Source organism: Rhinolophus sinicus, linkage group LG05 (assembly GCF_036562045.2).
Source record: "Rhinolophus sinicus isolate RSC01 linkage group LG05, ASM3656204v1, whole genome shotgun sequence".
NCBI lineage: Eukaryota > Metazoa > Chordata > Mammalia > Chiroptera > Rhinolophidae > Rhinolophus > Rhinolophus sinicus.
Window position 1 is genome coordinate 109,287,314 of NC_133755.1, and position 23,406 is coordinate 109,310,719.

General features: G+C 36.5%; 1 protein-coding gene across 13 annotated transcripts in view; it reads left to right on the forward strand.

Moving 5' to 3' along the window:
- The window catches only part of FAM135A (family with sequence similarity 135 member A), a 461,750-nt gene that overhangs the window by 355,150 nt on the left and 83,194 nt on the right, over window positions 1-23,406 (forward strand). For 6 of the 13 annotated variants that reach the window (XM_019749326.2, XM_019749331.2, XM_019749334.2 and 3 more), the window contains exons 2-3: window positions 14,055-14,143; window positions 15,630-15,745. The exons of the other annotated variants lie outside the window; for them this stretch is intronic. In XM_019749326.2, coding sequence (XP_019604885.2) covers window positions 15,669-15,745 — 77 coding nt within the window. In that variant the 5' untranslated portion in view covers window positions 14,055-14,143; window positions 15,630-15,668. The remainder of the gene's footprint in view (window positions 1-14,054; window positions 14,144-15,629; window positions 15,746-23,406) is intronic. 13 annotated transcript variants of the gene reach the window in all.

The following is a 23,406-nucleotide window of genomic DNA, read 5'->3' on the forward strand; positions in this document are numbered from 1 at the left end:
GCTTGAATTTATCTGTACTTGTTAGATGCTCTTCCCTCCATTGGTCCCAGATCCCAAATGTCAGCCTCAGTCCCCACACATGTCATAGTGTGAGTCCCTCATCTAGTTGGGCTTGACTTTGATGTTGTCTCATATGATATCAGTACTTATATGTCTATCATAATGTGGGCTTCTCACTACTTTGAATGTGAACATTTAAAGATGTGTATATTTTTTGTATTAGGTTGGTGCAAAACTAACTGTGGTTTTTGCAATTATTTTTCACCTTTTAAACTGCAATTACTTTTGCACCTAGTACAATATGGCCCCTAAATGCAAGTTTACCACATTATCTAATGTTTAGCTGAAGAACAGATATTTTTTCCTAAAGCTGGAAGAAAAAGTGAAAGTATTTTACTGTTGAGACATGATATGTTGATTGCCAACATGGAGCCTTTCTAAGATTTTTAATGGTAATTTGGTCCATTGGTGATTTTTGCCTTGTGTGGTATCTTTAGTACCTAACTTTTGTATGAGATTGGACATCATTATTCGGATTGTCAGTATTACAGGCTCTGAACCCATCTGTCCCACAGGTGCTAACTTGTGAATAGAATCATAAGCTGAAGCTGTTGGCTCCATAATTGATAGAAATGATTCCTTTATTCCTTAGGTTGACAAAGGGAGTGTCTGGAATCTCCAATTTGTTTAGTTCCTTTACCCTTTGCTTTAGGAGAAACAAATAACCTCAAAGTATCTATTTTGAGTCTGTAGTTCAAGAGTCAAGGCTGTTAGTTTTTTTATTTCTGTGAGAGGATTTGATTGGTCATCCCCTGTGGTCTCCAGTCCATCTTAAAGAATCTGTGACTCTGCCTCTTAGTTTCAGATGTTTCTGCATCCTCTTTTCTGAAATACTCATGAATTCAGACTGAGTTCAAAATGGTTAGATATTATTTTAGGATTCATGTGGATGGTACATGAGTATCCTCCACATTTCCCCATATATCCAAGCCTGGACTGCCATTTATGGGTATTGGAGGTCTCTTAGCTGATCCATTGGGAGTGAGCACCGCTGTGGTCTTAGAAGCTGTGCACGGTTTTCCTGTACCTCGTGCCATTTCTGGGGCAATTCCTATACACTGCACTCCAGCAGTTAAAGAGATAGCTTGGTATTCTTAGACCAAGATGTCCAATAGAAATATGTGAGATATGTGTAATTTAAAAATTTTCTAGTAGCTACCTTTAAAAAAGTAAAAATAAACTGGTAAAATTAATTTATATATATATATATTTTATTTAACCTAACATACCCAAAATATTATTTCAAGATATGATCAATATAAAAAGCATATTAATAAGATATTTGCATTCTTTTTCTGTACTGTCTTTGAAATCCACTATGTACACGTAACATATCTGAATTAGTATATTACATTTTTAACAGTTAAAGTAAAATATTGTCCTATCAAAACAATAAAATTAATGTTTAATATTTTATATTGCTTTAGTGTTTGGATTTAAATTTAAGTTAGTTTAAAGTTAAAAATTTAGTTTCTCACACTAGTCACATTTCAGTTGTTCAGTAGTGTGGCTAGTGGCCACTGTGTTGTACAGAGCAGCTCTCGAGGGCTAAAAATGTCTTTCAGATTAATAGGTAACTTTGTTTCTTTGGGAGTAAGCTAACTTTCTCTAAGGTATTACAAGGTAATTGTAAGATAGTTTTCCCTATCGGTTTTAAATAGCAGAAAACCCCTTCTTATATCTAAGAGCCTTTCAGCCTAAGTTTCTCATTTTGTATCAGAGTCAGTTCCTGTTTGTGGTTCCCCTGTGGCTTCTTCAGATTGGGATTTATAGTTTACTCAGCTACATTCTCTCTTAAGGGCGTAGGAGTGACTGAGGAAGGAGCCCTATTTGAACAAACCTCTCAAATTATTCTGTTTAGGCTATTTTGCCAGGACAAGGAGAACTGAATGAACAATTCAGTCTGAGGTAAGTCAGCTGATTCCCGTAGCTTCAAAAGCTCAGATTAAAGTGCCAAGTCCTGAGCCAGCCAGCGGACTGTGTAGGAAGGCCATGAAACTCACAGCTTCTGGTGGGTGCAGAGTTCCTCCGTGGAGAGTCTACCAGGCATCATCTGCGGAAACGACAAGAAGCTCTTTCTTCAACTTCTTTTATTTTTGAGAGAGAACAGACCAGTATTTTTGTTTCAGATTCTTTGCTTGATGAACTGAGTAATATATAAGAGTCTGTGTAAGTCCGAGATTGCAAACTCTGAATGAATTTGCTCTGTAGAAGAATTCAGTTTGAACTACACAGATTTTGGGGGTTTTTTGTTGTTGTTTTTTAAGTAGTTGGCAACATCTAAAATTTAGGAGATTTCACCTTTAGAAAAAAAACATTTCCAGTTTCTTCTTGAAAATTTAGAAGTCTCTGATAGTGCTGGGCCAGCAAGGATTGGCTGGAACTGACTAGCTGTTGCTCCCTATGATGGGAAAAGAGCAGTTTATGGGAAGAGGATCAAACAGATCCTCTTTTGAGAATCCTCTGACTTTTTCTTTCCTTTCCTCTTTTGCCTGCTCTCTCCTTTTCCTTTAGTCCCTTCTCCTTTGATTTTTTTCTTCTACCAGTACATAAGAATGAAAACAATTCTTTATTTTGGGGGTGGGGGGAATGAAAAACAGATTTATCAGCATCACTCTGTATATATCTGTACATGTATGTTTCTAATAATGAATAAAAAGGGATGGATTTGAGGAAAATTAGACAGCAACAACAGAACAAAAAGCACCACAGGATACTAGAGGAAGAGTGAAGGAAATTGCTAGCAGACCTTGAACTTACACTGGTAGAGGAATTTTACCATAAAAGTTTATTCATGTATGTCTATGTTTTCAATATAGCAGTGTAATAATTTCTGTTTGGTTGGATATAAATAGAAAAATAATAATACTTAATATCTATGCAATATTTGATGTTAATTTATTAAGCATTCCTTAAATATTAAATTGAGTGCCTAACATATGTCAGGCAATGGGCAATATATCTATGAACAGAGTAGTCAGAATTTCCTGCCTTCATAAAGCTTACATTTCAGTGGGTAGAAATAATAAAGACTAATAAGTAAAATCTTTAGTTTGTTATATGAAGATTAATGCTGAGGGGGAAAATAAAAGAGGAAAGAGGGTGTGGATAGAGGAGAGTTATTATTTTAGATAGTGTTGCCAGGAAAGGCCTATTTGAGAAGTTAACATTTGAGTCAAGACTAGAAGGAGGTGAAAAAATAAGTCATTTGGATATTTGTGAAGGAAGAGTGATCCAGGGGACAAGTACAAAGACCCTGAGGCAGGAATATATTTGGTATGTTTGAGGAATAACAAGAAAACAATTGTGATTGGAGAGGGAAGACTAGTAGAGATGAAGTCAGAGAACTTATGGAAGATCCAGGTTATATAAGGTCCTCATATGGGCCATCATTGTAAGGCAGTTTTACTGAGCATGGTGGGAAGCCATTGAGGATTTGGAACAGAGGTGAGATATTTTACTTATTTTCAAGTAATATGTATTATTATATAACATATTTTAATATTAATGATATTGTGTACTATATATGTGTGTATATATATGTGTATATATATATACTTCATATATATATGTATATGTATATGTATATGTATATATATATATATATATATATATATATATATTTCTTAATACGTATAATATAAAGGATCATCTGTCTGATTTTTTGGAAATAGCCCGAAGGGATTACATAGTTGTTAGGATATAGGTTAGGTGTAGTTGCTGTAACAAAGAGTTATAAGAATTAAAATTCTGAGCAGTCTAGATAGGTAGAACATCTGTGCTCCATGAAACCATTCAGGAGTCCAAAATCTTTCCATCTTTTTGTTTGACCATCCTTCAGGATTTTGTTCTAATCTGTGTAGCCAAACTAGGTCACTATCAAGAAGGTATTTCAGCCTGTAAAAAAAGAGAAGCAGATGAAATCCAGGACAAAGAATTTCCTTTTAAACAAGTGAGGCAGGCGTTGCATATATCATTTCAGTTTACATTCCATGGGAAGGATCACTTGGCATCAAGGGTGGCTGGGAAATGTAGTCTCAGACTGGGTGACTGATTGGCAAGGAAAAAGTGGAAAATAGAAATGACAAGTAGTCCACTACAGTCCTCCACTTTGGTCACCTAAATCTCCATGTGTATCTTCCATCCTACCTTTTGAAAACACTCCTACCTCCCTTCCCCAAAGGAGACAATCTAAGCTGCGTTCATCCAAGCTAGCTAAGAGATGCAGTACTTTCTAAAAAATCCACAAGTCCAGTGACCTGTAAACAACACACAATTATTTGCATCTACCTCACACCTCCCACACACACCCAACATATAGTTGTGGATCAGAAACAGGGAAAGAGTCATAAAATGTTCCATTTAGATAAGTAAACAATGAGAAACACATCGTAGTCTCTGGTTGAGAGTGATGCTGGGCAGGAATGAAGATTCCTTGCTGGGGACATACAGTAATATCTCATAGCCTTTGTTCTGCTTTTCGATAAGAATGCCTTTGTTCATTGCACTGTGACCCCTGTCTTTACTTGCTGGATGTTTCTTCCTTATATTAACTTCCATGGCCACATCTGAGGTTGATATTGAAAGTTTGCCCACTTTGCAGGGTATATAGTTTTGATAGCCTGCTTCCTGCTACTGTAGGTTTGCCATCCTGTAAATTACATAGTCTCAAGGGTTTGCAGGTTTGTGTATAATTTCTTTCACAAATACAGTTCTCTCAAAAATGTAGTAAGATTCTTACAAGTTTGTCTCCATTCAGTACTATGTACCAGTAACTGCACCAAAGTTCCTTCCTGGTATAGTTCTTAAGCCTGCCTTTACTGCTCTCTGTGAACCCACTTTGTCTCAGTTAGTGACCACTGTCTTGAAGCCATTTGAAAGAGCGGGCATTGGTGGGTTGACAGCACCCTTAATCTGATCTTAGTCACAGAGGTGGATCTCTTTGATTTGTCAAGAAGTCTTAAAAGTTCTTTGAAAAAATGTAGTCCTTTGAAAAGAAGTCCTGCATTACATCATAAAAATGGCGGCATGAGGTGAGCCTCTTGAAATCTCCCCTGCAATTTATAACATATTGAACAACTATAATTCCACAAAGGACTCCCTGCACAGCAGACAGGCAAGACTAAGAGGCACGCAACTGAAATCATCTAAAGGTGGGCAGATTGGAACAGTGGGGAAGGAGAGAGGGACAAGTGCGGAGACATGGGCCACGCAGGCACAGGCGCAGACCGGAGCTCTAACCTCAGAGCTCCCTGCATGCCAGAGCTACTGCAGCCACTGAAGAGGGAAGAATTCAGACTGCTAGTGCTCTGATTATGGCCCGTAGTCCTGCTTGAGGGATCAACATATAACATGGCTGAACCCAACACTCACGGCAGAGACCCAACACTCTCTCAGAGCAAAAACTGAGGGAAGAAAGGTGAAAGCTGTGGTTTAAGCCTTCATTGTCAAGCAGGGGACAGAAGGCATAGGCATTGAGCCTAGCCACCCCTTCCTTACCGTCCTGGAGCTCGCTTCGTCCCCACCTGCCCAGTGCTAGAAGCAAACACGTAGCAATGTCAGATCAAAAGAATAGAATATTTGCAGTTCTGGGAATTTTGGTCTGTAGACACTGACTTGCAGCCCAGCTAGTTCCAGAGAAGGGGAGGGAGCCTTGGGTGCAGGATTGGCTGTGCTGGTGGTCAGTGCCATTGCTCTGGGCCACCTCTCACAACCACCCTGCCCCTGTCCCCACCTACCTGGGTGGATCGCTGCAAGAGTAAACAGAACTGCTGAAACACACAGGCTCTGAAACTGGTACAGGAGGAGCTTGGAACTTCAGAAGCTCTCTACATCCCCCCATGGAGGTGGGGTCCTATGACCCAGGTGAACTGTTCACAAAGGAGAAGTCTGCCTTCCAGGGAATCCCCCAATTGTGTGAGAAGCTGGAATAGTGCAGAGAAAATATAACACTACAGTGTGAGAGAGAATAAAAGACTGCAGTCAGAGAGAAAATAAAGCATTCTACCAACAGCTACTGGAAAACAAAAGAAAGACCTCTTCCTATCAACCTGTTGCAGAACCCACTCCTGTAGATGCCTAGGAAGGGAAATAATAATTCATTAATTGCCATGAATAACCACGATAACAACACAGCTCGGAAAGAAAACGAAAAGTTTCCAGAAAATGAACTTAAAGACGAGGAAATATATTACTTAAATGACAGAGAATTCAAGATTGCAGTTCTTAAAAAACTCAACAAGGTGCAAGAAAACAGAGACAGGCAGTTTAATGAACTCAGAAACAATGAAAGCACAAAATGAACATTTTACCAAAGAGATTGACATTTTGAAAAAGAACCAAATAGAATTTCTGGACATTAAGAACTCAATAAAAGAAATGAAGAATGAAATAACCAGCTTAGGTAGAGGAGTTGACCCGATGGAGGAAAGAATTAGTGACATTGAAGATAGAAATCTGGAAATGACATGGATGGAAGAAGAGAGAGACTTGAGAGTTAAAAGAAATGAAAGAAGTCTATAAGAACTTTCTGACTCCATCAGAAAGAGCAATATAAGAATAATGGGCATACCAGGAGGAGAAGAAAGGAAGAAGGGAACAGAGAATATATTCAAACAAATAGTCGACGAGAACTTCCCAAACTTGTGGAAAGAACTGGATCTTCGAATCCAAGAAGCAAATAACACAACTAATTACCTCAATCCCAAGAGGCCTTCTACCGGGCACATTTTATTGAAGCTGTCAAAAATTAACACCAAAGAAAGAATCCTGAGGGCAGCCTGGGAAAAGAAGATGGCAACCTACAATGGAAAGCCCATTAGAATATCATCAGTTTTTCAGCAGAAACAAGCCAGGAGGGTGTGGACTCAAATATTCAAACTATTGAAAGGGAGAAATTATAAGCCAAGAATAATATATCCAGCAAAGATATCCTTTAGATATGAAGGAGGAATAAAGACTTTCTTAGACAAACAGAAGGTGAGGGAATTTTCTAATGACAAGAAATACCGAAGGACACTATTTGACCTGAAACAAAAAAAGCAAAAGAATACAAAACCATGAGTAGTATTACGAACAGACAGAAGCGGGAAATGGCAACCCCTACACCAAATAGGACACTATAAACTTATAACAGACAACATAAAGAAGGGAAAAAAGAAAACACTTTAAAAAAGAGGAAAAAGACAACTTGCTACTGTAGAGCAGAAATTAACTCACAGCATAAATAGAGATAATTTGTGACAACAAAAACATAAAGGGCAGAGAGTAAAGGTCTGAACCGGCTCAAGGGAATGGAGAAAGTAAGCATGCTGAAGAAAATGGAATACTGTAAATATGAAACTTTTCTTTTACATAAACTTAATGATGACCACTCAAAAAAATCCAGAATTGAAATACATAATAGAAAAATAAGAAGAAATAGAGGCAAAAACCATAGAATACCACCACACTGGAATAATAGGCAGCAACAAAAAGTCAAAGAAGCAAGGGAGACACCATCCTTCCTGAAAACCAGAGATAGAATGATAGGAAATTCTCATATATCAATAATCACTCTAAATGTAAATGGGCTGAACTCACCAACAAAATGGCACAGAGTAGCAGATTGGGTTAAAAAACTAAAACCAGGGACGGGCGGATGGCTCAGTTGGTTAGAGCGTGAGCTCTGGGCAACGGGGCTGCCAGTTCTATTCCCACATGGGCCAGGGAGCTGCGCCCTCTGCTACTAGAATGAAGTCAATGAGCTGCCTCTTAGTTCCCCGGTGGCCAGATGGCTCAGTTGGTTAGAGCGTGGGCTCTCAACCACAACGTTGCTGGTTTGACTCCTGCAAGGGATGGTGGGCTGCGCCTCCTGCAACTAACAACAGCAATGGGACTTGGAGCTGAGCTGTGCCCTCCACAACTAAGATTGAAAGGAGAACAACTTGACTTGGAAAAGTTCCAGAAGTGCACACTATTCCCCAATAAAGTCCTGCTCCCCTTTGCCAATAAAATCTTTAAAACAAACAAACTAACAAAACTAAAACCAACCATACGCTTCCTCCGAGAGACACATCTCAGCTACAAGGACAAATATAGACTCAAAGTGACACTCCAAGCAAATGGTATTCAGAGAAAAGCATGTCTAACCATACTGATATAAAAAGAAATAGGATAAGCAGACTTCAGGGTAAAAAAACGTAACAAGAGACAAAGATGGACATTTCATAATGACAAAGGGGACTATACAACAAGAAGACATAACAGTCATCAATATTTATGCCCCCAATCAGGGAGTACCCAAATCTACAAAGCAACTACTAAGAGAACTGAAGGGAGAAATTGACCAAAACACAATTATACTAAGGGACCTAAATACATCATTGACAGCTATGGATAGATCATCCAAACACAAAATAATGAAATAGCAGCCTAAAATGACACATTAGATGAAATGGACATAATTGACATTTATAGAGCACTTCATCCTAGGACATCAGACTATACATTCTTTTCTAGTGTACATGGAACATTCTCAAGGATAGACCATGTATTGGGACATAAAACTAGCCTCAGTAAATTTAAGAAGATTGAAATCATCCCAAGCATATTCTCTGATCACAAGGCTTTGAAATTGGATATCAACTGCAAAAAGAAAACAGGAAGAACCACAAATATGTGGAGATTAAGCAACATACTTTCAAAGAACTACTGGGTCAAAGAAGAAGGAGAGATCAAAAGATACATAGAAACAAATGAGAATGAAAATGCATTGTTCCGGGGGGAAGGACATTATCACTGTGTGAGGGATATAAATGATAAATGTCTATCACATTGTTTTGTACACCTGAAACTAGTTTTTAAAAAACGGAAAGAAAAAAAATACATCATACCAAAATTTCTGGGATGCAGCAAAAGCAATTTTAAGAAGGAAATTTATATCATTACAGGCCTATCTCAAGAAACAAGAAAACTCCCAGATAAATAACCCCACATTACACCTTAAACAACTAGAAAAAGAAACATAAATGAAACCCAAAGTCAGCAGAAGGAAGTAAATAATAAAAATCAGAGGAAAACTAAATAAATAGAGAACAAAAAGACAATAGAAAAAATAAATCCAACAAAGAGCTGTTTCTTTGAAAAGACCAGTAAAATTGACAAACCCTTGGCTAGATGCACTAAGATAAAAAGAGAAAAGACACAAATAAAGAAAATCAGAAATGAAAGGGGAAATTATCATGGATGCCATAGAAATACAAAGGTTCATCCAAAAATATTATGAAGGATTTTATGACATCAAATTCAATAACCTAGAATAAATGGACAAGTTCTTAGACACATATAACCTTCCTAGGCTGAATCACGAAGAATTGAAAAATCTAAATAGACTGATCACCAGTAAGGAAATTGAATCAGTCATCCAAAACCTTCCCAAAAGCAAAAGTCCAGGACCAGATGGCTTCACTAGTGAATCCTACCAAACATTCAAAGAGGATCTAATACTTGTCCTATTCAAAGTCTTCCAAAAAATTGAAGAAGAGACAGTACTCTCTAACTCATTTTATGAGGCCAACAGTACCCCGATACTAAAACCTGGTAAAGACAACACAAAAAAAGAGAACTACAGACCAATATCTCTGATGAATACAGATGCAAAAATCCTAAACAAAATTCTAGCAAATCGAATGCAACAATTCATTAAAAAGATTATTCATCATGACCAATTGGGGTTCATCCCAGGGGCACAAGGATGGTTCAACATACGCAAATTGATCAATGTGATACACCACATAAACAAAATAAAGGACAAAAGTGATATGATTCTATCAATAGATGCAGAAAAAGCGTTTGACAAAATACAACATCCATTTTTGTTGAAAACACCTAATAAAATGGGTATAGAAGGAAAATACCTCAACATAATAAAGGCCTTATATGACAAACCCTCAGACTATCTTAATTAACAGTGAAAACCTGAAGCCCTTTGCTCTACGTTCAGGAATACGACAAGGCTATCCCCTATCACCTCTGCTTTGCAACATAGTTTTGGAATTCCTAGCCAGAGCGTTCAGGCAACAGAAAGAAATAAAAGGCATCCAAATAGGGAATGAAGAAGTTAAATTGTCACTTTTTGCAGATGACATGATGCTATAAATAGAAAACCCTAAAGACTCCACCAAAAAGCTATTAGAAATAATCAACGAATATAGTCAAGTTGCCGGCTACAAAATCAATGTACAAAAGTCGATTGCATTCCTGTATACTAACAATGAAATCTCAGAAAAAGAAATAAAAATAAAAACATTCCTTTTGCAATTGCAACAAAAAGAATAAAATATCTAGGAATAAGCTTAACCAAGGATGTGAAAGACTTATATAGTGAAAACTATAAGAGATTTTTAAAAGAAATTGAAGAAGACACAAAGAAATGGAAAGACATTCTGTGTTCATGGATTGGAAGAATCAGCATAGTTAAAATGGCCATATTACCCAAAGCAATATACACATTTAATGCAATCCCCATCAAAATCCCAATGGCATTTTTTAAAGAAATAGGACAAAAAATCATCAGATTTGTTTAGAACCACAAAAGACCCCAAATAGCCAAAGCAACCCTAAGAAGAACAGTGCTGGAGGTATCATACTCCCTGACTTGAGCTTGTACTACAGGGCAAAATAAAACAGTAAATAGACACACAGACCAGTGGAATGGAATGGACAGCCCAGAAATCCACATAAATATGGACGTAATTTTCAACAAAGAAACAAAAAAGATACAATAGAGGAAAGACATCCTCTTCTGGAAGAATTGGAAAGCCACATGCAACGGAATGAAACTAGACGACTCTCTGTCACCCTGTAATAAAATTAACTCAAAATGGTTCAAAGATCTAAACATAAGACCTGAAACAGTAAACTGCATAGAAGGCAACATAGGTAACTAAACTTATGGACCTTGGGTTCAAAGAGCATTTTATGAATTTAACCCCAAAGACAAGGGAAGTAAAAGTTAAAACAGTTGAATGGGACCATGTCAAACTAAAAAGCTTCTGCACAGCAAAAGAAACCATTGACAAAATAAAGAGGCAACCTACTGAATGGGAGAAGATTTTTGCAAACAACACCTCTGATAAGGGGCTAATATCCAAAATATATAAGGAACTCGTACAACTGAACAACAACAAAATCATACAATCCAATTAAAAAATGGGCAGAGGACCTGAATAGGCATTTCTTCAAAGATATACAAATGGCCAATAGACATGAAAAAATTAACATCCCTAATCATCAGAGAAATGCAAATAAAAACCACGAGATATCACGTCACACCAGTTAGAATGGCTATCATCAACAAAGCAAGTAATAACAAGTGTTGGAGTGGTTGTGGAGAAAAAGGAACCCTCATACACTGTTGGTGGGAATGCAGATTGTTGCAGCCACTATGGAAGGCAGTGTGGAGGTTCCACAAAAAAGAATAGAATTACCATATGACTCAGCAGTCCCTCTCCTGGGTATCTACCCAAAAAATCTGAAAACATTTATCTGTAAAGACATACGTGCTCCAATGTTCATTGCAGCTTTATTTATGGTGTCGAGGACATGGAAAGAACCAAAATGTCCTTCGATAGATGAATGGATAAAGAAGTTGTGGTATATATACACAATGGCATACTATTCAGTGGTAAGAAAAGATGAAATAGGGCCATTTGTGGCAACAGGGATGGATCTTGAGATTACAATGCTGATCCAAATAAGTCAGATTGAAAAAGCAGAGAACCATATGATTTCACTGATATGTGGTATATAAACCAAAAACAACAAAAGAAGAAGACAAACAAATGAGAAACATAAACTCATAGACACAGATAATCATAGTTTAGTGGTTACCAGAGGGTAAGGGGGGAAGGGAGTGGTAGATGAGGGTAAAGGGGATCCAGTATATTGTTATGGAAGGAGAACTGTCTTTGGTTTGTGAACACACAATGTGATATATAGATGATGTAATACAGAATTGTACACCTGAAACCTATGTAACTTTACTAACAATTGTCACCCCAATGAACTTTAATTGAAAAAAAAAGGAAAGAAAAGTAGTCCTTATAATGGAGGTACTGAAGTAGTTGGCTGCAAGATCCCACTTTTCTACTCTATTTCCTTCCATCTTTGCTTGCAAACTACCCAGTTCTTGCCTGAGGAAATGTAGCAAAGAACTACTGATGCACTTGAATGCTGTGGTTCTTTTCATCTACTTTCCTTGGAGTTCTGGGCTTTTTATGGGAACAGAGTTCTGAAAGTTATTGTAGGCAACCATTTACTGAATGTATTGCTCCAACATAATAAGAGTCACTAGTATTTTAGTATTTGTTTCCCTGTTGCCTGCTACCTTATCATTAAACCAGTGCCACATAATTCAGGATTTTATGGTAGTAGTGTAATTCTGGTATTAACTTCCGTAATGTGGAAAAGACTGTTGTAATAGGGATACAAAAATAAAATGGCTTAAATGAGAAAAATGTTAATTTCTTCTCCATGAAATAGGCGTACTGATTTAAGTAGTAGGGGTGCTATGTTCCATAAAGGAATTGAAGATATGAAAGGCAATAACTACCAAAATGTTAGATCTGGTACTCAAATCCTAAGGCTATGTTTTAACAATTGTGCTGTACTTGTATATAGTTTTCTTTTCCTGGTGCATAGTGATCTCTTTGAGGTCAGGAACTTAGCTATACCTTGTACCTGTTGCATTTCCTAGCTTATAGTAAGTGTTCAATAAATGTTTGAATGAATACATACTGTTTTATATCTGAGTAAGTTAAGGCACAGAGACTTAACCGAACTTGACAAAGAATCAGAACTGGAACATAATCCAAAACCTTGCATGCAACAACATATATACAGAAGAAGCTGTCTTAGATAAGAGATATTTCCATGAAACAGAATATCTTATAGATATAAGCAGCATTATTTTCATCTCCTTAGAAGTAGTAACTGTAACGTCTTTTGATGTGATTATTAACATTTAAAATAACAGTTATGGAAGGTGGTAAAGTCTACATCTTTATGATGGAGAGAAGGAAAAAATCTATGAAGAAGACTGAACATGCTATTTATTTTTAACCTTTTTAAAAATTAAAGTTTATTGGGGTGACAAATAAAACAGAAAACAATATTTTAACATTTTTAGTACCTAAAATAATTATACCAAGGACAAAAGATTCCTTTTAATTTAAGCAATAAATACTGTGCTTCCCCGAAAATAAGACGTAGCCAGACAATCAGCTCTAATGCATCTTTTGAAGCAAAAATTAATATATAGTAAATATGTAGTATAATCTTATAGTAAAATATGACCAGGTATAATATAATGTAATATATAATATAATATAATATAATATAATATAATATAATATAATATAATATAAAAGACTGGGTCTTATATTAGTTTTTGCTCCAAAAGACGCTTTAGAGCTGATGGTCCGCTAGAATCTTATTTTCAGGGAATCACGTTATTTGGAGTGTGGGAAAAAACTCCATAGCATATGCAGGCAACCTTCTTTGTCAAAATATTTTATGAGCTCATAGCATACGTGTGTGTGTGTGTGTGTGTGTGTGTGTGTGTGTGTGTGAATTTTACTCATATATATAATTTCAGAAATCACTCTACCCAGGGTTTTTTTTTAAATGGTGAGTGCTACATCTTAAAAATTAATAAAGTTATAATATTTTGGGTATTTCTGAAGATTGTTTGTGAAACACTGAACTAAGAAAGAAGTCTATTTATTATTGTACGTTAAAGTATGCACAAGTGAATCCTTAATAAAGATATGATAATTAATATTGATACCTGTGAAAATGGACACAAATCTCTAAAACTTATTCCTAAGCCTTATAGGGGATATAGTTCTTTTAGATATATTGAGAATATTGAATAACAAAAGAGGCATAAGTTTCTTCAAAATGATCTTTTTTATATCTTCTTTTTTGTTTGATATATTTTTTCTTTCTCATAGGGGGAGCAGTATATTTTTAACAAGAATCAGTAACTGGAAATACAACTTGGTTATTTGATAATGTTAAAATGAAGTTTTGATCAGCACAGGTAAGAATATGGCATTTCTTTTGCATTTAATTAATAATAGATCAGATTATTTGCAAATTTCTGTGAAGAACTATTTTAAGAACTGAAGGGTCTGAGATTTTATCCCACATGCAAGCTAATAAGTTAGCCTGCCACAAGTGCCATGATGTGGTCAGAAGACATCAGACTCCTAGATCAAAGAAAAGGATAGTTTATACTCACAGCAATAGCCATAGCTAGGCAATAGCTGCTGATGAGTAGGTTATGATATAGGAGAGGAACTCTGAACTAAGGGAAACCAAATCTTTTATATTGGACAATAATCCTGCCTGATGGATGCCTCAAGGGGAGACCTTTTCTCTATTACTTGGTACAGTAAAGATATCTGTCCTTTGTTCCTATGAGATACTATCTCTGACTTCCTAAGGCTGTTTGCTAAACACACATCCTTGAAAAATAGTTTGAAACAAAGGCAGTCAGTGTCTCTGCTTGCAGTACATAGAGAAACATGAGACTCTGGACAATTGTCTTTCAATACTTTTTTACTCTGAATTGCTTTTTAAAACAATGTATGATTGATAAAGATGATTGTTACAGTGATTTTTTGAAATGGTGAAAATAAGGAAACCATTGAAATACCCAACAATAGGAGATTGTTTAAGTTAAACATTACAGTGTAATAGTTAACTATTGAAAATAATGTTATTAAACTACATTTATTGACACAGATATTCATAAAAAAATAAATGAAATAAATAAGTTATAATATGTACATGTGGTTTCATTTCACTTTTATAGAAATTGTACAAAAGCACACACATGAAAAATATATACCAAAGTGTGTGTGTGTGTGTGTGTGTGTGTGTGTGTGTGTGTCGGGATAGAATAGTGTATGTTTTCTTTTTTCTTGTCTATTTTGACCCCTTTGAAAATGAATATTTTGGAGCTTTTTTAATGAGGGGAAGCATTTTTTTTTTTTTTAGTTTAAAAAATGAATAGTTACGTAAGAACCTCACCTAACAGAGAAAAACCTTCATTAATGTAAATGGGGGATTAAAGAATGTTAATTTCATTTTTGACTCTGGAGTTGCCTTTATGTGCAATGTAAAACTAGAAGAGAATAATAATTGTTTAATATTTCTCTTAAAGAGTTACTATTTTATCTATGATAAAGTCAAGAGTTTCTTTTAGCAATTTGCCGTATTATTTATTATCACATACATGTCATGAAGAGAAACAAATCTTAGAAAAAGCATTCTAACAGGACATATCTTAAAGTACAGAGTAGTGCTATTTAATAAGTATGTTATTAGTAAGTATACTTAGTAAGTATAGATTCTGGTGCTATTTTGTTGGATTAGGCTAGATTAGGTACACTGAACTAAATTACTTCATTTTTCTTTTATGTCTACATATCATACTCTAACATGTTTAAATATTAGTGTTTTTGTAAGTTGACATTTTTTTGTTGTGCTTCTCATGATTTTTTCCTCCTTTTTTAACCAAGGTGCTATTACCAGATTGGTCTTCTGAGTATAAAATAAAAATGACTGAAGTTCAAGCAATGGTAGAATTCTCCGTGGAGCTAAACAAGTTCTACAATGTGGATTTATTTCAGAGAGGGTTTGTATTTTAATGTGAAAACTATATATTTTGTATAAGATAATATGTAGCTTTCACTTAAATTTAATTACATATATTTGTTCCGGCATATATAAGGAAAACAATGAGGTATATTCAAGTAAGTATTTTCTCAGGAGAATTTTATTTTAAAATACATATTTGAGAATTATTCACATGGATATAATGATAGTGTTGGATATATTTGACATGTGTTTATAAATTTATACTGATCATTGAGAGGGCTTTAATGAAAATGTATAAGATCTCATTTCTTTTTTAAAAAAGCTTATAGTGTATGGAGAAAATTACATATATATATTACATATATATATATATATATATATATATATATATATATATATATATACACACAAAACACCTAAGAAGGAACACAAAATGATGAGTATTCAATAAGTATATGTAGGAAGTTCTCTAGGAATCAGAACCAAAAGACATCTTTCTGGTTAGTGTGTTAGGCATTATGGAACGATAGGATCAAAGTGTGGTTAAGACTTGGATAAGCAAAGGATAAAGTGAAAAATCCTTTTAGTAAGAGAGAGCAGCATGAATCAAGGCTTGCAAATTAGAATGGACATGTTATTTTAAAGAATATTTAGGAGATTGGATATTATCTAGGAGAATTGCATAAGAAAAAGAAAAGAGAGATTGTGTTTGTGAAGGCTTTTGCTGTGTAGAGAAGAGGTGATACTAGGGATTTGAATAGCCGTTGATGGTTTCTAAGTAAGGATGAAGTTATCACTGTTATTACAATAAGCACTTACTAACTTGATGAAAATTTTGATGTATTAAGTTGATGGTTGTGTGTAAGAAATAGAAGCAAAAGGAATAGTTTAGAGGGGCTCGCAGTAACTCAAGATATATACCTGAAGGTCTGTGCTAAGAATGGTAGTAATGCAGCTATGACTGACAGAGTGAGAGAGATTTTCTATTGTTTTTTGTTTGTTGGTTGGTTCTGGCTTGGCTTGGCTTTGCCATGTTGTCAAAAATATAAAAACAACTGTACTCGGCTCTGTTCCACATGGTCCTTCATCCTTCAGCTGAGCAGCCTAGGCTTGTTCTCATGGTACAGGCAGGTGTCCAAGAAAGAGATCAGAGGATGCAAGTCTTCTTGAATTGGCATACGCGTTACTTCCACTGCATTCTGTTGGCTAAGCAAGTTACAAGGCCAGACCGGAGTCTCGGATAGTGGTTCTTGGGCCAATAAAACTTAAAACTTTATGGGGTTTCTATATATCTGATATTGTCCATTCCATGCTCTGAAACCTATACCCACAGCTGTCTTTTTGACGGATAACTACACTCTAGATGTAATCACTCCTATTTGGGGATCAGAATTCTTTGGGATCATGCCCTGAAACTTCCTAAAAGCCCTTTTATCAAACAGAATATCTACTTAGACACAGTGGTAATTCTATTAGCGATCTTAAAAAAGGGATTTATAGTGACACCCATGATTTATTTGATCTTTGTCCATGGCCACATTTTATTTTGAAACTCTTTAGGAAAATGAAAAAGTTTTATTTTCCGAGACGTCATAAAAACGGCGGCGTGAGGTGAGCCTCCGTAAATCTCCCCTGGAATTTACAACTAATCGGACAACTATAACTCCACAAAGGACTCCCTTGACAGCAGACAGGCAAGACGAAGAGGCCCACTACTGAATTCACCTAAAGGTGGGCGAATCGCGTGAGCAGGGGAAGAGGGAAGGAAGAAGTGCAGAGACAGACGGAGACGCATGGGCGCAGGATGCAGACCTAGCTCAGTGCTCCCAGCTCGCTGCATCCCGGAACCTCCGCAGCTGTGGGAGAGGGAACAACTTGGACTGCTAGGGCTCCACTTATGGCCCACAGGGCTGAGGAAGCAGCTTATAACACGGCTAAACCCAACACTCACGGCAGAGACCTCGCAGAAAAGACTGAGGGATGAAGGCTGAAAACAGTGGTTTAAGCCCTCACTGCCGCAGAGAACGGAAGCCTTAGGCACTGAGACTATCCGCCCCCTCCCTCCCCTCCCAGAGCTCGCCCCGACCCCACCTGCCCAATTCTAGAAGCAGAACAGTAGCAGTGTCAGATCAAAACAACACAATATTTGCTGTTCTGAGAACTGTGGACCGCAGACACAGATTCGCAGCCCAACTAGTACCGGCAAAGGGGAGGGAGCTGTGGAAGCAGGACCGGCTTAGGTGGTAGTCGCCACCATTGCTCTGGGCCACCTCTCACAACTCACTCCGCCCCTGACCCCACCTATCTGGGCGGATCCCTGCAGGAGTAAACAGAACTGCTGAAACATAAGGGCTCTGAGTCTGATGCAGGAAAAGCTTTGGAACTTCAAAAGCTCTCTGCATACCCACACAGACACTGCACGCTGTGACCCAGGCAAACTATTAACAGAGGAGAAGCCCATCTCCCAGGGAATCCCCCCATTGTGTGAGAAGCTGGAATAGTGCAGAGAAAGTATAGCAGTACTATGTGAGAGAGAAAAACGGCTGCGGTCGGAGAGAAAAAACATTCTACCAACAAGTACTGGAAAACAAAAGAAAGACCTCGTCCTATCAAACTATTGCAGAAGCCACTCCTGTAGATGTCTAGGAAGAGAAATAATAAATCCATAATTGCCACGAATAACCAAGGCAACAACACAGCTCAGAAAGAAAGTGAAAAGTCTCCAGAAAAGGAACTTAAAGATATGGAAATATGTGACTTAAATGATGGAGAATTCAAGATTGCAGTTCTGAAAAAATTCAACAAGATGCAAGAAAACACAGAAAGGCAGTTTAATGAACTCAGAAACACAATCAAAGAACAACATGAACATTTTACGAAAGAGATTGAAATTTTAAAAAAGAACCAAATAGAATTTCTAGAGATTAAGAACTGGATAAAAGAAATTAAGAATGAAATAGCCAGCTTAGGTTGTAGAGTTGACCAGATGGAGGAAAGAATTAGTGACATCGACGATAGAAACCTGTAAATTACACAGATGGAAGAAGAATGAGACTTGAGACTTAAAAGAAATGAAAGAAGTCTGCTACTTTCTGACTCCATCAGAAAGAGCAATATAAGAATAATGGGCATACCAGAAGGAGAAGAAAGAGAGAAGGGAACAGAGAATATATTCAAACAAATTGTCGATGAGAACTTCCCAAACTTGTGGACAGAACTGGATCCTTGAATCCAAGAAGCAAATAGAACACCTAATTACCTCAATGCCAACAGGCTTTCTCCAAGGCACATTGTATTGAAGCTGTCTAAAATCAACGACAAAGAAGAATCCTCAAGGCAGCCATGGAAAAGAAGATGGTAACCTACAAAGGAAAGCCCATTAGATTATCATCAGATTTTTCAGCAGAAACTCTACAAGGCAGGAGGGAATGGAACCAAATATTCAAACTATTGAAAGAGAGAAATTATGAGCCAAGATTAATATATCCAGCAAAGATATCCTTTAGATATGAAGGAGGAATAAAGACCTTTCCAGACATACAGAAGCTGAGGGAATTTTCTAACACACGACCTGCACTACAAGAAATACTAAAGGAGGCTATTCGACCACCATCAACAGGTACAATTCGTGGCAACCAAAACATAAAAAGGGGGAGAGTAAAGGCCTGAACCGGAATATGGGAATGGAGAAAGTAAGCGTGCTGAAGAAATGGAATACTCTAAATATCAAACTTTCACATAAACTTAAGGGTAACCACTCAAAAAAAATCCAGAACTGAAATATATACTGTAATAAAAGAAGAAACAGAGAGAAACATCTTAGAATACCACGACACAGAAATAATAAACAACAACAAAATGGCAAAGAAACAATGGAGACATAGCCTTACCAGAAAACTGAAGATAGAATGACAGGAAATCCTCACATATCAATAATCACCTTAAATGTAAATGGACTGGACTCACCAATAAAAAGGCACAGAGTAGCAGATTGGATCAAAAAACTAAACCCAACCATATGCTGTCTCCAAGAGACACATCTTAGCTACAAGGACAAGCATAGACTCAAAGTGAAAGGGTGGAAATTGACACTCCAAGCAAATATTATCCAGAGAAAATCAGGTGTAGCCGTGTTGATATTAGATGAAACAGATTTTAGGGTAAAAAGGTAATAAGAATCAAAGGTGAACATTTCATAATGGTAAAGGGGACTATACAACAAGAAGACATAACAGTCATCAATATTTATGCCCCCAATCAGGGAGCACCGAAATATACCAAGCAACTACTAACAGAACTAAAGGGAGAAATTGACCAAAACGCAGTTATACTAGGGACTTAAATACATCATTGACAGCTATGGATAGATCATCCAAACAGGAAATAAATAATGAAATAGCAGCCCTAAATGAAACATTAGATGAAACGGACATAATTGACATATATAGAGCACTTCATCCTAAAACATCAGGCTATACATTCTTTTGTAGTGTACCTGGAGCATTCTCAAGGATAGACCATATATTGGGACATAAAATCAGCCTCAGCAAATTTAAGAAGATTGAAATCATACCAAGCATATTCTCTGATCACAAGGCTTTGAAATTGGATATCAACTGCAAAAAGAAAGCAGGAAAAAACACAAATACATGGAGATTAAACAACATACTTTTAAAGAACGACTGGGTCAAAGAAGAAATTAGAGGAGAGATCAAAAGATACATAGAAACAAATGACAATGAAAATACATCCTACCAAAATTTTTGGGATGCAGCAAAAGCAGTTTTAAGAGGGAAATTTATATCATTACAGGCCTATCTCAAGAAACAAGAAAACTCCCCAATAAATAACCTCATGTTACACCTTAAAGAACTAGAAAAAGAAGAACAAATGAAACTGAAGGTCAGCAGAAGAAAGGAAATAACAAAAATCAGAGCAGAACTAAATGAAATAGAGAACAAAAAGACAATAGAAAAATTAATGTGACAAAGAGCTGGTTCTTTGAAAAGATTAACAAAATTGACAAACCCTTGGCTAGACTCACTAAGATAAAAAGAGAGAAGACACTAATTAACAAAATCAGAAATGAAAAAGGGGAAGTTATCACGGACACCACAGAAATACAAAGGATCATCCAAGAATACTATGAAGGACTATATGCCACCAAATTCAATAACCTAGAAGAAATGGACAAGTTCTTAGAAACATATAGCCTTCCAAGGCTGAACCATGAAGAACTAGAAAATCTAAACAGACCAATCACCCGTAACAAAATTGAATCGGTCATCCAAAACCTTCCCAAAAGCAAAAGTCGGGGACCAGATGGCTTCACTAGTGAATTCTACCAAACATTCAAAGAGGATCTAATACCAATCCTGCTCAAACTCTTCAAAAAAACTGAAGAAGAGACAGTACTCCCTAACTCATTTTATGAGGCCAACATTACCCTGATACCAAAACCTGGTAAGGACAACACAAAAAAGAAAACTACAGACCAATATCTCTGATGAATACAGATGCAAAAATCCTAAACAAAATTCTAGCAAATCGAATACAACAATGCATTAAAAAGATTATTCATCACGACCAAGTGGGGTTCATCCCCGGGGCACAAGAATGGTTCAACATCCGCAAATCCATCAATGTGATACATCACATAAACAAAATAAAGGACAAAAATCATGATTATATCAATTGATGCAGAAAAAGCATTTGACAAGATACAACATCCATTTATGATTAAAACACTTAATAAAATAGGTATAGCAGGAAAATACCTTAACATAATAAAGGCCATATATGACAAACCCTCAGCTAATCTCATAATTGACGGTGAAAAACTGAAGCCCTTTGCTGTACATTCAGGAACATGACAGGGCTGTCCCCTATCACCTCTGCTTTTCAACATAGTGTTCGAAGTCCTTGCCAGAGCAATCAGGCAAGAGAAAGAAATAAAAGGCATCCAAATTGGGAATGAAGAAGTTAAATTGTCACTCTTTGCAGATGACATGATGCTGTATATAGAAAACCCTATAGACTCCACCAAAAAGCTATTAGAAACAATCAACGAATACAGGAAAGTTGCCGGCTACAAAATCAACGTACAAACGTCCATTGCATTCCTATATACTAACAATGAAATCTCAGAAAAAGAAATACAAAAAAACAATTCCTTTTGCAATTGCAGCAAAAAGAGTAAAATACTTAGGAATAAACTTAACCAAGGATGTGAAAGACCTATATGCTGAAAATTATAAGACATTTTTAAAAGAAGTTGAAGAAGACACAAAGAAATGGAAAGACATTCCGTGCTCATGGATTGGAAGAATCAACATAGTTAAAATGGCCATATTACCCAAAGCAATATACAGATTTAATGCAATCCCCTTCAAAATCCCAATGGCATTTTTTAAAGAAATAGAACAAAAAATCATCAGATTTGTTTGGAACCACAAAAGACCCTGAATAGCCAAAGCAATCTTAAGAAAAAGAACAATACTGGAGGTATCACACTCCCTGACTTTAGCTTGTACTACAGGGCTACAATAATCAAAACAGCATGGTATTGGCAGAAAAACAGACACATAGACCAATGGAATAGAATTGAGAACCCAGAAATAAAATCACATAAATATGGACAAATGATTTTTGACAAAGAAGCAAAAAACATGCAATGGAGAAAAGACAGCCTCTTCAACAAATGGTGCTGGGGGAATTGCATAGCCATGTGCAAAAGAATGAAACTGGACTGCTATCTGTCACCAGGTACCAAAATTAATTCAAAATGGATCAAAGACTTAAGCATAAGACCTGACACAATAAAGTGCATAGAAGAAAACATAGGTACTAAACTTACGGACCTTGGGTTCAAAGAGCATTTTATGAAATTGACACCAAAGGCAAGGGAAGTAAAAGATAAAATAAACGAATGGTACTATATGAAACTTAAAAGCTTCTGCACAGCAAAAGAACCATCGACAACATAAAGAGGCAGCCAACTGAATGGGAGAAGATATTTGCAAACAGTGTCTTCGATAAGGTGCTAATATCCAAAATATACAAGGAACTCATGAAACTCAACAACAAAAAAACAAACAACCCAATTGAAAAATGGGCAGAGGACCTGAAGAGACATTTCTCCAAAGAGGACATACAAATTGCAAATAGACATATGAAAAAATGCTCAACATCACTAATCATCAGAGAAATGCAAACAAAAACCACAATGAGATATCACCTCACCCCGGTCAGAATGGCTGTCATCAACAAGACAAATAGTAACAAGTGTTGGAGAGGCTGTGGAGAAAAAGGAACCCTCATACACTGCTGGTGGGAATGCAGACTGGTGCAGCCGTTATGGAAGGCAGTGTGGAGGTTGCTCAAAAAAATTATGACTGGAATTACCATATGACTCAGCAGTCCCTTTCCTGGATAGCTACCAAAAAAATCTGAAAACATTTATACATAAAGACACGTGGGAATGGATAAAGAAGTTGTGGTCTATATACACACAATGGAATACTATTTGGTGGTAAGAAAAGATAACATAGGAACATTTGTGACAACATGGATGGATCTTGAGAGTATAATGCTAAGCGAAATAAGTCAGACAGAAAAAGCATAGAACCATATGATTTCACTGATATGTGGTATATAATCCAAAAACAACAAAAGAACAAGACAAATAAGAAACAAAAA